The 16,064-nt window shown below is 31.6% G+C and overlaps 2 protein-coding genes across 20 annotated transcripts in view; one reads left to right on the top strand and one right to left on the bottom strand.

The window, feature by feature from the left end:
* Window positions 1-2,180: 2,180 nt before the first annotated feature.
* LOC135122661 (leukocyte elastase inhibitor-like) overlaps window positions 2,181-16,064 on the top strand; it is a 59,255-nt gene continuing 45,371 nt past the window's right edge. For 17 of the 19 annotated variants that reach the window (XM_064046997.1, XM_064046992.1, XM_064047003.1 and 14 more), the window contains exons 1-2: window positions 2,181-2,292; window positions 14,584-15,485. In XM_064046997.1, coding sequence (XP_063903067.1) covers window positions 2,211-2,292; window positions 14,584-15,485 — 984 coding nt within the window. In that variant the 5' untranslated portion in view covers window positions 2,181-2,210. Of the gene's footprint in view, window positions 2,293-10,270; window positions 10,587-14,266; window positions 14,521-14,583; window positions 15,486-16,064 lie in introns of those variants that run through there. The other 2 variants (XM_064047005.1, XM_064046995.1) reach the window with 2 other exon arrangements.
* On the bottom strand, window positions 2,821-4,673 carry LOC135119393 (uncharacterized). Its single transcript, XM_064043806.1, has 3 exons — window positions 4,508-4,673; window positions 3,526-3,946; window positions 2,821-3,468 (listed from the first exon to the last, which is right to left on the bottom strand). Exons 1-3 carry the CDS (start codon window positions 4,619-4,621, stop codon window positions 3,161-3,163), a joined length of 843 nt encoding a protein of 280 aa, XP_063899876.1. The 5' UTR covers window positions 4,622-4,673; the 3' UTR covers window positions 2,821-3,160.

Genomic DNA, 16,064 nt, shown 5'->3' with positions numbered 1-16,064 from the left:
AACGATTGATCCCATTTTCTCGAAAACTTGAGAGTACAATAATGTTACCCCCGCCTATATTTAATAATACTAAAATAAAATTTATCATTAAAACAGCTACTTACCCGATGTGAATATTATTCAGAACCTTTTGTTGTATTGTAACTTATTTAATAATTTTAGTCACTTATTCTTTTGGAGGAGACAGCTTGGTACGTGCTTAATAGTCGCATTCTTTCACGTATAAACACAATCAAAATTAATAATATATTTTTCCTGTTGGTTAAATCAAGTTAAATAAAATTCGCAAAATTATTTTTTTTTCGAAGAAACTGTATTTGTTCAATTGTATATACTTCATGTACGAGAGAAGTTCTAACTCTAGGACAATTTTTAATATCTTTTTTCAATATCTCTAAAACTGTCTATCAGATTTTAATCAGTTTTTTGTTTAAAATTGACACATTTATAGTTTGCACTGTCTACATTAAACCAATATAAATAAACAAACAAATGTTAAGTAAAAACTGGAAATATGTAGTTTAAGGAGTTCATTATCATCACACCGCTTACTACCGCGTAACAATTTTATAAGCTATGGCGTATTCGATTGATATATTGTCTCATAATTTTTAAAATTGTTTCGTCAGTTAGACTTTAATCTCTTTTTTAAATACTTTTGATCTCCATCAGCCAACACTTTGTTGTCGTTCATGTTAAGTCAAAGAAAATTATTTTGTATAGAGGTCCCAGAACAAATACCTATCCCTTCATTTTGGCTTTTTTTTATGTAAATTTGCGTTTACCAAATTTTTGTTGAGGACTAATGTATTAATTTGGATATGTGCAATATATTAATCCCAGCGTAACTAAATATGGTCCAGAACATGCGAAATTAAATGAACTGTTCGTATGATAATAATTGATAAAAAATGTGATGTATAAACTGGTCTAAAATTATTTAGGCATAAGTCGACTCGCAAGAACACTTAAAAAAATCTATGTACGAAGCTAGCTAATCTGAAGATAAATTATAGTTTAATTTTGTGAATTTTATTTTTTTATGATAACCTCTAGGTATAGGATTAAATGAAAATAGAAACGGATTATTAAAACTCAAGGGGACAAACATGTTATGCGTAGATTTCCTATAAGTTTATCTTAATAAAATTTGTTATGACGTTATCAACTTTTTACTCGGAACGAATGGTTCAATTTTGATAGGTACAGCGAAATTCTGGTAACAGCTGGATTGTGTTTTTAAAACAAAAAAAGGAGATAAGTCGTTTTTGATTTAATTAATGAACTGTATTATTTCATACCTTAATTTTGTGGGACATCCTGTATAAGCAATTTTAAAAACATAAAGAAAATAGGCGTGTCGTTTGTTTAAAAAAACTTTAATTTCTCATCTACCAGATATTCTTAAAACAAACCTAAAATTTCAAAACAGTCTGTCCAGACAACAGACGATAGGCGGACGGAAATTTAACAAATTTTAATAGTACATTCAGGGTATAAAAAAATAAAAGTTGCTAAAACACAAGCAATAACGTTAGTTTAACTCCGAAATAATAATAACCCTGTGTTTGTGGACATTCACCAGTTTGTGTACCTACTTTAAAAATTAATTTAAGCCCGGCCAAGATTTTCCACTGACATGAATTTCAAATGAAGTTTTGAAAAAATTCTGGCAGTACTGAGTACTTTTATCAAAATGCTATTCTAATATTTCACGTTTGGTTATCTTCTTATTGAACCGGATGCACTGGTGGAATACTGGAATCGACGTTTTATTTTCGCCTTTTTGTCATTTTTTCTTTTCCGGTTTTTGGAGACTTAAAATTTTGGCACCATAATACTATTTTTATTTTATAAGAATCTTATTTTGATAGTTTTTTTCCATTTGCGCATTTCCTATAAAAATTAAAATGCCTGTATGAATAGCATAACTCGCATTAAAAAAATCGTAATTCATTTTTAAACCACATAAACTTGGATTTGGATTTTTTAAATTACTCAGATGAGTTTATTTAAATATTTTTTTGTGTTGTTTAGTATTAACATGCCTGACATGCCAGATGTATTAGCATTATTCGTAGGAATATTTTGAAAAATCGAGTTTCCAATACTGTTTTATAATACCACTGTAACAATATTAGTCAGACGATTAGATAAACTGATAATACACATAGATAAAATACCGTTTAAAAAGATAGACCTATGAAGTAATGGTAACAATCATTAAAACTCGTGCAAAGGTGTTTCAATATTTCCATTCTGCGGGAAAAGTGGACCTGTCGTTCCTTTTAAGTAAGTTTTCACAATTTATTTAAAAAATAAAAGAGTGGGTACGTGTTTATATATTTGCATGCACAATTTGTTTACTTTTATTATGTACATACCACAGCGTGGAATTAGTCACTAGACAACCAGTAATTAAGTTATTCTGCTTTTAAATGAGCAATAATTCTTTATCGTTTTATTTTAATTCACTAAAATAAATAAAATAAAATAAAATCTTTTCCACTAACGGAAAAAACACAAAATACTTCTTTCTGTTATTAGCAGTTGAAGTTTTATTCGATTTTAAGAGTAATTAATAAAAAAATGTATATATGCAGAGATCAAATAAGTTCAGGATCACTTAAAAAAAATGTTGTTTTGTAAAATAAATGTCACCTATTAAATGATTTCATTCCCATACGAATTTCCTGTATCAAGTTCAGTATATCATTAATATGAAGAAAAATGTTGAAATATTACGAATGTGCAAAAATCTTTACAAAATATATGAACAATGAAAAATGCCGTTTTGGGATTCTATTTTATAACAGAAAATTCAAAGTTATTTAAAATATATTTAAAAAATCTGTGGGTCAACAAGATATAATACTCTTTAAAAACAACAAAATAATAGGTTTTATCAAATGCGTCAACAGGAAGGTACAATTAGTTATAATTATTTTACATTTGTACAATAAGAATACGTGGAGAAATAAGTAACAACTGTGTAGGAAGTAATTTAAAATGATCAACAACTAAGTCTAATTATTAGTCATGATGTAAATGAGGTATTACGAACAAGCCTCAACAAAACTTAACTAACCTACATTTTTCTTGGCGTAACTTTACTTTAACGGAAAAACATTGTGGACTTTAAATCGTGTCTACTGGTATATTAAAAACGAAGTAACAACAAACTAAGAACAGAAACTAAAAGAGTAGTTGCTAAGGGAGTTTTAATATTTTCACCACCGTTCCAACACACCTTTTTAACCGCATTGGCACTTAAACCCCTCCTGTTCAATAAATTATGCACGCTGTGTATCTCAGGCTGCCCTAGTTTGTTATCCCTACTTAAAAGGACAGTAAATAACTGTTTCTCAGGAAGTCGATGACAAAAAGTCAGTACCAAATGATTTCCAACTGCTTTTATAACCTGTACGGTTCCGGCAAAATCACTATATTGGGGCTCCAGTTCTGACCCTACGACAATTTTTTATTATAACATTATTATAGAACAAATTAAAATGTCCATCAAACCATTTTGTGGTCCTGAACTAATCCAAAATCCTGGTCTGCTTGTATTATACCTTAAGTGATATTCAGTTCCGGCTCCGTTTTCGTCCCACCAAATTCTGATTCGTTTCATGTCATATTGACGTTCTCTTCTATTGGGATTTTTAGTAGTGCTAAATCGTCTGTTGTAGTAGTTTCTGTCATAAGGGTTTTGGATAGGTCTTCCATATTGATCATATTCATGCTGGGTCGGTCTGTCGGTAGGTACTCTTCTTTCGCCATAATTGTAACCATAGTTGTAATTTTTGTATAAGGGGTTATAAGTAGTTATAGGGTAGTCTTTATCTTCTGATATGTGTAAAATGGGACAAGAATTGCCCATGCGGACATAATGTTGTTCTGAATTGTGGTTTATTATTTCGATTCCATACCACATTCCCATTAGCTGGAAGAATTGGGAGAAACGTAAAATGTGCAAATTAGACGTGAGATTAGTAATTTTCACTCAATAAACGTACCTATACTGTTCTATAGGGTTTTTCATAAAAACATGTGTAAATATGCTGTAGATTTGTTTTAATTTAAATGTTACTTTTAAAAATTTGTACAAAATCATATTTTCATATTTCCCCATGTTAGTCTATAATATTTTTATTTAATTTGTTCTCCTTTTATTGTGCACATTGTTAGTTCCCGTGCGTAAGCTAGAGGGATAGAAGTTCTGTCTGAATAAGCTTAGACCAATGTTTTTTTGTTGTTATTATATTTGTCTTTTTATTGGACTGGTGCTTGCTGGATAACATATATGGCTATTATTAAAATGGGAAAGTTGGTGGCAATTATTTTTTTCTATGGTTTACAGTTTGGACACGAAATGTCAAAAATTTTACATATTTTTTAGAGTAGTATTCTCTTCTTTCTTTAACGTATGCATTCCAAAGTGTTACATATTAAAAAGCTGTCAATGTCGTGCTGCTGTATAAGTTAGGAAAATATGAAGAATTACCTGTTCAATGTTTACAAATATTTGATGATTCATATCCGCACAGAAAAAGTATAACGAAGAGGTATCTGCTAAACAAGAGCTTATTAAAAAATAAACAACACATAGTGACCACATGTCTATCAGGACGAAAAATTAACTTGTACACAGACGCACATTTAATAGAACGATTCCCGTATGACTGATTTTAATCTAAAAAGTGGACGACTCTTGACCCTTGGGCCAGAGTAGGGATGGGTTGCATGTCATTTTTTATTTAATTAAAGACAATTATCATTTATATGCTAATAGGGTCTTTAAAAATGTAGAAAAAATATGCAAATAAAATGCACGTGAGAGAAAATTGTCTATTTAATTATTGTTTTTTTAATAAAACCAGATGTCGTTTATTGCAACACTGCAAAGTAGAAAAAAATGTAATTAATGAGACAAATGTTATCATACAGGAGGAACCTTTAAGATTTTACGACATACAAATGCCCTGTACAAACGATTACTACATTTTTAGAATATATATGGCTACAGAAAAAATCGAGAAACTTTCTTAAGTTGGTGTTGGGCGATCAAGCAAAACGGAGAATGTGAATGACGGCTTGCTCGTCGACGTCTTGAGAACGTTTTTTTGTGGATTGTACTATATAAATTTAATTCGGTAACATTATTTATTATGCATAACACACAGCGATTTTTTTTGGCGCCCCTGACTATACTATACATTAAAACTGATGCTTTCAATAAATAATTCTTGTTATTTATTTCGAATTAAATTGAACGCTTCCAACTGTGTTAAAACTTTTTTTTTGTTAGAGATGTAACTGTTAGGTAAAAATTTTGAAATTGATCTGCAACAAAATAATAGTTAATACACTTAAATTATTTCTGAAATATGAATCAATATAAGTCCTTCTTCCAATTAAGAATGTCGAAAGCAATTCGTGTCTCAAGCAATGCATATCTTAATTAAACCTCAAAGACATAGATCATTATCAAATACTTTTTTATTAAAAAAAATATTTTAGTCCATTTTCTATAATTTTGGCGCTCAATAACGATAGATTTTTGGAAAAAATTTGATATTTTGATATATAAAAATCGAGTTTTAACAAACTATAAGATTCATATATGAACTTCTTCAGAAATCGGTAGGTTTTTGATAATAGACAACACGCCGCGAATTTTCCCATAAAATGACGTCTGATTTCTTTTTGATTTGTAATTTATTTACCCGAGAATTTGTTGACAGAATAAATTTGATCGAAAAGTAAGTCGTAACTTGACACAGTTTTTAATTTTATAAACCAAAAAATCTAAATAATTTAGTACTTTATTCTTAAAAATGAATTCACAATTTCATAATATAATCTGAATATAATGGGTTGTGTGTGGCTGAACTTAGCAAGTTAGGTTATAGTATGTCAACAAGAATTAAAGCTTTGTTGCATTTACAACAATTGCTAGAAGTGTTGGCCCCTAGCTTGGATACATAAATTGACTTGGAGTTTCATATTGTTACGAAGTAAACTCATACGTCACTCCGCCAATGGACGCCTTTGGGTTTTCTAGTATGTACGGGTGCTCATCATTGGTGACGGTGACGTTCTAATAGAGAAAAGCCTGGAAACGGTATGCCGGAAGTTTCGATGGTGGACTATAGAACAACCTCGAAGGCGGCGACCGCGAATTAGAGTCTAATCAAAACCATTCCAGTCGAGTAAAATTGAGTCGGAATTATTTTGTACAAAATCACTGTATAGTTAGTCGTGTAAATTAGTATTCCTGAGAAATAAATTGTTGAGTTTTACCCACGCCGACTTTAATTACCGATCATCGTAACAATATTCGCAAATACTCGAGTAAAAACTCCGGGCGAAATACTTTCACACTTTCGTATGATTTTCACTTTTAGGTTTTTAATTGTATTCACTTATTGTTGATTGTTTAATAAAAATAGCGTTTTTCAAAATCGGGAATAAGGAATAATCTAAAGGTGTCAAGTAAGGTGATCGAGGTGAGTAGAAATGGTCTGTAAGGGAGGTAATTAAACCGTCGTCATTAAATCCCCTTAGAAGGTTCATCAAACTTCTTTGAGCTGTATAAACTGAAAATGTTGAAAATATCCATTCTGCAATTCTTCAGGATCAAGCTGGGTCAATAAATTCCTGCAGCATGTTTTGATATCTAGAACTGTAATTGACTCCTCGAAGAAAATATATAATATAATATAATATAATAATATCTTTATTTCCAACAGGTATATATGTACCCAATTACAGGAAATATAATAAACAGCGGTCACAGAAAAGAGCGTATTTGCATAAAAAGAACATACTTATTAACTATACAATATAAATTGAAAAATTAACCAACACTGCACCTAAAATACAGAAAAATTAACTAAATTACTTTTCATTAAATTCCTACTACATCTATGATATTTACATTTAGAAATTATTTGAAGAGGATCCGCATTAATGTCGCATTGTCTAGAAATTAAATTAAATTTGTTGCATATGTTTTGTACAGGAGCCTTATACAAAATATTCGTCCTACAAGTAGGTACGTAAAATGTTAAAGAGCATCTTGAATTTACTCTCGGAACAATGAAAAATATTTTACCTACAAGATATGACGAATCAATTTTTTCCTTGAGTAAACAGAACAAAAATTTTATTGCTACTATAAATCGTCTAGTCTCCAATGAATTTAGAAGAAAGCGATCTAGTAACAGACTATGGTCACAGTCTCGTGGTGGGTAATTGCCATCGGCAATAAAAGCTAAAAATTTGAGGCATTTTCGCTGCACTTTTTCAAGAATATGGGCCCAAATAGTCATATTCGGGAAATGACATACCAAACTCCAATTTTTTGTGACTGTCATTTCTCCTCAAAAATTTTCTGACGAGTTGAACATGACAAGTCAACTTACCGTGAAAACCTTCTTAAAGATCTAGGGAGATTATTATCCATAATCTCTTGGACATTTTCATCAGCCTCGGGAGTTCGTTTTGTTAATGTGCGACTTCCTGATTTCCTCTTCATGCTGCCAGTCTGACGAAATAATTTTCTCACATGAGTGTTCTTAAAAAATTAGTTTCAAGAACCAGAGAATTTTTCCCGAAAATCCTTAAAACAGGGTTGGGTTTCATATACCCATTCATCATTCACTTGCTAGCTGTTACCGAGGTAAACCTCAAGTACAAATTTGTTGTGTCTTCAGAGACCATTTTTTTAGAGATGAAAGTTCTGCTTCTGTGCTAATACACATCTAGCTAGTTATGATACATTCTCAAATAAAGATGTAACCTTAAAAAGACTATTTTTTGTCGAAAATAAGCGAAACGAATTTTCGAAAACCAAAAAAAAGCAAGTTGTTAGAAGCAAGATTGTAGACAACCCATCATAACACAAATTGTATGTTCTGAGAGGGGACATACGTAATTTGGTGACATTATGGGTAGCGAATGGACAATAAATAAACAATTAAATTTTTTGTTACTTTATAATCTATATTTTCAAAAACTTAACTAAACAAAGTTAGGCTGTTGTACAAATTTAATTTAACCTTTCCTAAGCTTCATTGTAGAAAATGTTCAACATTCTAAAAATGCAGCAAAAATCTGTACGACAAAATAAAGCAACAAAAGCATATGCCATTTTTTTTATTTATTCATAACAAAACCAATAATGGAAAATAACAAAATCAAATGATGACATTAGTTTATTTAAAGTCGTTGATGGCATATCCACTATTCTGTATAACTATATCGGTGTTGCATTGAAGAGATTACATTTTATTATGACCTCAGCGGGGAGGGTCTTCCATATTTCTTGGATATTTGTGAGTAGACCTTATTTATTCGTGAATACGGAAGTTCTTGTTTGTCGCTCCATTTTCTTCCCACAATTTTCAGTTAGATTTAAATCTGGCGATTGCGCCCGCCATTTGAAAACCTGAACGTTGTTTTCTTGGAGCCACTCTTTGACGATCCGTGAAGCATGTTTTGGATCGTTACTTATTGAAAAACGAAATATAAGGGCATTTCCCATTCTCATACTTAATAAAAATTATAATAATAATATTATTCAGAACATTCTGCTCGACTGTGGCTTAATCAATAATTTTAATTCCCTGTTTTGAGGCGACACATTCATTAAAATCAAAATAGATTTCTACGTGACATTCTTCCGACATTCTTGAAAGTGCGTGTTTATACATTTGAAGAAAGCTTGTTATTACTCCTGAGAGGACATTTTTCCCGTTTTTACTTTATAGAGGTTATCAGAAAATAAACATAGCAAAATCTAATTTTATAATTTTTCAAAGAAGAAGTTCTGTCGAAATAAACTTCGACCAATTTTTTCAATTAATAATTGAAAATGTTGCTTTATTTTTGTCACTATATCACTGCCGTTTTTTACATAACAATTAAATTGAACCCAGGGGTTTTTGTTGTTTACCACCAATGACAGCAGCCAAATAAACCATTTTAAAATTGATAATAATTACAAAGTTATTAATCATTGTGCCAAAAAAATTCAAAATATTAATATTGGCATAAAAGTTGCTTTACTTTTGTCCAATAGTGTATGCATTCAGAAAATGGTTAAATGTTAAAGCTTTCAATGTCATTCTGTTGAATTTATCAACATTTTATGAAATTAGTTGCTTAATCTTTACATTTAGTTGGGCATTCATATCTGGACAGTAAAATAAAAATGTGGAAGAGGTGTCTGTCAAAAAAGTACTTATTAAAAGATAAACAACACATAGTGACAACATGTCTGTGAGGACAAAAATGAACTTGTACCGATATGCACATTGAATAGAACAATTCCCGTATGACTGATTTTAATATAAAAAATGGACGTGTCGTCCAGATGGTTTGCATGTCACTTTCATTTTAATAATTAAGGATAATTATCATTTATATGGCAATAGGGTATTTATAACTGGAAAATATAACTAAATGAAATAGCATGTAATTTTTTTTTTGTTTTATTCACCTGAAAGAGTTTATTGCAACTCTACGCATAACAAAAAATTGTAATTACTGAGACAAATGTTATACTGGAGAAACCATTAAACTGAAAAGTAATGGATCACCTTCTAAAATATAAAAATATACTGTGCAAACGTTTAATACATTTTTACAGTACTGGTAATAAAATTCCAAAAACTTTCTGGTGTTAAGACGAGTAAGTAAAACGGAGAATGTGAACATGGCTTGCTCGTCGAAGGCCAACTTGAGGACATTTTTTGTAGATCGTACTTTACAAATTCAATTGAGTAACATCATTTGTTATGGCCAACACAAAGAGATTTTTTTTGCCGGCCCTGACTATATTGCATTAAAATTGATGTTTTCAAATGATTCTCGTTATTTATTTCGAATTAAATTGATCGCTTCTTGTTCTTTTAAAACGTGCCCATTATTTTTGCTGAGTTGAAACTCAGGAAAAACCGCTGATAATTTTTTAAAGTTTCATTCGAAAACAATATTCTGCCTACTGTGATTCCCATTATTGTTTGTCGCTGGTAGTTAACGCTATATATTTTTTGCACTCATGACCTTTTTTGATAGCTTTCGCGCATTCACCAGAGTGCGGGAGGTCGAACTTCCCGCACACGTGCATTTAACTTCCCGTTGCCATGGTAACCTTAAAATACTCGGGTAGTGTCAACATTGTGACGTGTTGACGGCGCTGTCAATGGCGTTGTTTATAAATAACTCACAGTTAATCTCTCCAGTTTAAAGGTTTATTCGTCGCAAAAAATATTGTACACAACACGTTCGTGAGCCTGCTTCCCGCATTCACGCAAATGCGGCACTCCCTTCGGTCGTGCCTCAAACAAGCGTTCATGCGGGAAACAGGCTATCCCGAACTAGTTGCGTAAATTACTATTTCAAGCACCAGCGCGGAAAATCCCAATTGCATCGTTCTTATTTTGTTGTTACGTGATAAAGTTGAAATTTTAACGTTACTTGGTGTCCAAGATAATTTAATCAGTGTTTGCTAGATGCTCTCTAGTGGTTTTTAGATTTGTGACTGTGCTACAAAATGTTTTATGGAAAGATGAAAGGTAACCAATTTTTTTATTTTAATTCATTTCAAGGACAATATGGTTTTATTTTAGAAATTCGCTTTTCAATTATTGTTACAAAATTAACTTTATACTTTTTGTTATCGAGCGTGCGTATAACTAGTAGAAAAACAGATCAATACTCCCATAAAATGTAGGTAGAATTTAATCTCTTAGCCTAAGTTTCTATTTTAGTCCATTGCTAAAGGTGAGTTCAGAAGTTACACAAAATTCTATGGGCAGGTACTCTATCGATATTTTTTTTATAGTGCCATCAGCAATAGTTTTTGTGAAGTAAAGGGGTGAAATTTATATAACGATCAATTCGCGTTAAAGCTGGAAACCTTTATAAATAGACATGTTTTTATTATTTTTATCTGTTTGAGGGTAGTGTTGATGCAATTATCAGTAGAGGTTAGGAGGTCGTTTCGTTAATGATAACGGTTAAAACAGGGTATTATATGTTAAGAAATTTAAAAGTTACATAATATATATAATATAATTACCATTTTTTGTTCCATATTCACTGTTCAATTAGTTTTGATTTATTCTATCAGTAGTATATGTATTATCAAATTAGTGAATTTGTTATTACATCACCATATGTATAAAATTAAGTGCAATTTTCTTAATAAAATTTTGTGATAACGTCAACTATAATACAACATAATTAAGAATAATTAATTATATAGTCGAACTCTACAGACCTTATAGGCCTAACGCGTGATTAGCAACTTTTTTTATTCTTTCCTGTTTATACCTTTTTCTTCCAGTCTCTAATATTCAGCTTATCTCGAATCTTCCTCTACTGTATCTATCCACTTTCTTCTTGGCCGTCCTCTCTCCACATTCACTCTTTTCTTCGCGGTTCTTGTTTCTGGTGGTTTTTCGACGTGTCCTAACCATCTAATTTTTTGTGATTAAATTGATCTATAATGATGGGGCAATTGTATAGTTCATACGCTTTTCTGTTAGACCTTCGTAGCCAGATTTCTCCAACTTTTATTCCTCCATATATTCTTCGTAACATTTTTCTTTCCCATAATTCTAACTTTTGTTGTTCAGTCTTGTTAAGAATCATTTATAGATGATGAATGGTCTTATGGCAGTTCTGTGTAGTCTTTCTTTTGCTCCCTTGGACATCTGTTTAGATTTGAGTATTTTCTCGAGCGCTCGAGCACTTCTACTTCCTTTATTTATTCTGTAGTTGATCTCATTGCTTTCTTCATTTATACTAAATATTTATATTCATTCCTAGGTAGGTAACGTTGTGAATTTTTACAAGCCGATAAGTGTTCCCCTCTATACACTACATACATATTTGGATTTGTCATAATTTATTTCTAGTCTGATTCTTTTTTTTTAGTTTTTTCTAATCTTCTGGTTATCTCCAGGTCGTCAGTGAACGCTAAACATTGGTGCTTCAGGTTAATATGTAGATGTTTTTTGTCTATGAATTTCACTTTCTCTTATTATATTTTCTAGTACTATCCTGAATAAGACAAGAGGTAATTCTGTCTCACACTCCTGTTAGTTTTAAATGTTTGCGATGTTTGTCCATTCACGAGTACTTTGCTCTCCATATTTTCAAGTGTAATTTTTGTCCCTATAATCAACTTTCCAATTTTTCTAAATTTTCCAATCCTCTTTATGGATCCTGTCCTAAACTTGTCCAATCAAGCATGTACTTTCAAAATGTTGTCGTAGCTCTTCCAAAATACGTGCTATTTTATGAAAATCTGCTCGCTGACGGATCGTCGTTTCCGAAAACCTGCTCGGTAATCGATAAATACATTGTCATATTGTTCCAATCTATTTTTTATAAGGTTCGCTAAAATGTTGTAAACTGTATAAAGTAGCGCGATTCCTCGGTAATTGTTACAGTTTGCTACATCTCTTTAAGAACTCGGATTATTACAACCCCTGAATATTTTGTCCAATCTCAGTTCTAACTCCAGCCCCCCTTTTTTAATAAGTTCAGTTATTATTCCATTTTCTCCTGCAGTTTTATTGTTTTTTAGTTTTCCGATAATTTCTTTCAGTTGGAGCTTCGTCATGATTCTGGCTGGATCAAGATTTTCTTCGAAACTTTCTAGTCCTTCATTGTTCAGAATCGTTTCAAAGTGCTGTTTCCAATTATTCATTATTTCTGGAACTCCTCCCACTACGTTTTCTTCTTTGTCTTTGCAAAATATTATTTTTTGCATTCATTTTTTGTCTTCTGGTAGAAATTATTATTAAAACTTTAATTTTGGTCTTCTGCTCGAAATATTCCACATTTTCGTCTTGCAGGTCTTTTAGACTTGTCTTCTTAAGTCAAGGAGCTCGCACTTTTCATCAAATTACTCTTTACTAAAATTTGGATTGCCGCAGTAACTGATGCTTCCGATGTGAGAGCCAGTAATTTTTACTTCATGAGCGTAAACTAAGGAAGTTAGTATCCGAACCCACTGGGCGATTTCCCACTTTCGTGTTTTCTCGACGTTTCATGCCCCCTAGAATACGAAAAAAGAGGTTTCCCGTTTCCGTCTATTTGTCCGTGTCAATTTTTATTAGACAGATAATCTCCGAAACTACTTGACCGATTGTTGTCAAATTTTGCATGTATATGGTAAAACGCTAAAAAAAATTTGAGAAAATCATCCCTCCACCAATGGGATAACGTCATTCCCAAAACTTACAATAGTAAATTTGTTTTTAATTTCATAAAAAATATAAAAAAAGCACTTGTAGTGTATGAATCCGTGTTGAGTTTTCACCCTAGATATCCAGATTTTTAGAAAACAACATTTTGCAATTTAATTTTGAAACTACAAAACCGAATGCTCTGAAATTTTACAGACGTTTTAAGGTTATCGTGGGGATGGCAAATTTTTAATTAAAATATATTTGTTTATTATACCGCAAAAATTGATGACGTCATCTCAGAATTTGCCCAAATAAATCTTATGTACAAAATATGATGGGTCTATACTTGTGATTTAACATTGCATTCATATTCTTTAGAATTGCTTATACGGGGTGACTCAAAAAATTAATGAATGAGGCAGTTTATTTTACTAGTCAAATCAAGAACAATTCACCCTATTTTTCCGAAAATTTAGGAATATTATGTTATTATTAGTGTTACAATGCACCTATTAAAATTGATATGTTTACGTTTAAATAATTTATTATTAATATTTTTATTGTTATATGTTATACATATGCAGAGTGTTATGCACTTTAGTTTATATATACATTAACATCATTTGTAGATTTTTTATAAATTAGTTCAATAATATTTTAAGATTTTATGAAAACAGTAGTTTGTACTAAAAAATATAAGAAATAAAAAGGTGGTAATGATTTAGCAACTACAGTTACAGTGGGGACATTACTTCGCTATATGATTCATGCTTAAAACATATTCTCTCACATATTTAGTCTTTAAGTAGTAGTATAATTTTAGTTATGAGTTTGCTCATTATATTAATTTATTAAATTGAAGCAAAGGTTACGATAAACAGTTTACGTTAACGTAATTAGCTATAGTTTTGTTTGCATTGATAAAATAATAGCGAACAGTGAGACTGACTGAAATCAATAATCTGTTTTGTTGGTTGCCTATACAAGAACAAGATAGCAGGAATGTTTTCCTGCTGAACCGCTAACCTTGATGACGCGTCTTCACATCCAGCAGTATTGTTTCAATCCCACTACCACTCACTACTGTCACGGTGCGGTCACACCAAAACAAAACAAAACACGTCATCAGAGTGGTATGGGCGTATTCAACATTGCGCCACAAAAATTTTTCATCGAACATTGGTCTAAATATTTAGCCAGTATAAAAATTCTGGGAATAGCAACGATTGATTAAAAATAGTTTCTTGATTACTTAAAGCCGACTTGTGCATGTTTCACGTTAGTAACCGGCCGGCTAGCGTTTATGGTAAAATTATTCTTTTATTTATTTTATTTCAGCACTAATCTAACAATTTCTTGTATGTTACAGTTCTTCTTGGAATAGTTTTTGGTGTGCTTCTTTCATCGTCAACAATGGCTGAAAAAACCGCAGAACTCCAAGTCCTGGAAAGCAACAGGCAATTTACTACCAGTCTCTACAATGTTTTGGCTGAAAAAGCAGGAAATGTCTTCTTTTCCCCAATCAGCGTGCACGCTGTTCTTTCCATGTCCTATCAAGGTGCCAAAGGTACAACTGCTGAAAAGTATGCTGCTACACTGAACGTGCCTGAAGCTAAAGCTGCTGCAGAAGGTTACAACGTTGTGATGAACCGCCTGAATTCCGTTCCAAATGTTACACTTCTTATGGCTAATAGAGTCTATCTGATGGACGGGTATGAACTTGTTCCAGAATTCAGCAACGCCGTCACTAAAAATTTCCTGTCTGAAGTGCAACTAGTCAATTTTGGGGCAAATGAAGCCGCTGCTGCAACTATCAACGCTTGGGTAGAAGAGAAGACAAAAGAGAAGATCAAGGATTTAATCAGCAAGGACGATTTAAATGGCTTGACGCGTTTAGTACTTGTAAATGCCATCTACTTTAAAGGCGACTGGAAGCATAAATTTGACAAGGCAGCCACCAAAACTGAACCATTCTATCTCAATGATGTAGATTCGATAGATGTGTCAATGATGCATACTAAAAAGAAATTCAATTATAAATCAGATGAAGCGCTGGATGCTCAAATTTTAGAAATGTCGTACACTAACGAAGATCTGAGCATGTTCATTATTTTGCCGAACAAGAGAAATGGAATTGCTGAATTGGAAAAGAAGCTGGCCACTGCTAACTTAACTGAAATAACACAACATATGTGGAACACAGAAGTTAATGTAGCTTTACCAAGATTCAAAGTTGAAACAACCATGGATTTAAAAGATTCTTTAACTAAGGTATGCAATTTTGGACAATTCTTAATGATTTTAAGAAGGTTGTGTACCAGCTTGCCGTAAAGTTTGTTTCCTACTATTGGTTGGCATGTCGGTAAAATTAGTAATCGAAATAGGATCTAAATTGTTTAATGGTAACTGTGTCATTTTTTGCGAAAAAGTGACAGGCAATGAAATTTTGAAACTACATGAAACTTATTTGCACTCAGAATGTTTTTCTTTGTTTTCATTAAAATTTTATAACAGCTGAACACGGTCAACGACGATTCGAAATAGGTGTGTATTTAATATTTTCACGTCATTTACAATACTAAATAATTTCCTTGACTAATGAAAAATTATCACATAAGTATATATATCATATCGAAGTTACAAACAACAAAATTTTTTAAAAGTAAGTTGTTTTTTCAAAAAGTTTACATATAACCATTATGTAAAAATTACTTGTAAAATAAAAAAAAAGTGATTCCCACTGATATTAAAAAATGGGGGTCAGTGATGCGAGGATAATTACCGTCATAACAATTTTTACCCCATTTTTGTGTAAAATTTCCATTAACCTTGTTTTTTACATTGAAATTT

The sequence above is a fragment of the Zophobas morio genome, unplaced genomic scaffold, assembly GCF_036711695.1.
Source record: "Zophobas morio isolate AGI-343-1 ecotype UQ-CSIRO unplaced genomic scaffold, CSIRO_AGI_Zmor_V1 ptg000005l, whole genome shotgun sequence".
NCBI classification, from domain to species: Eukaryota; Metazoa; Arthropoda; class Insecta; order Coleoptera; family Tenebrionidae; genus Zophobas; species Zophobas morio.
Note: the sequence above shows the minus strand (reverse complement) of the source record. Positions and strands in the feature narration are given on the sequence as shown.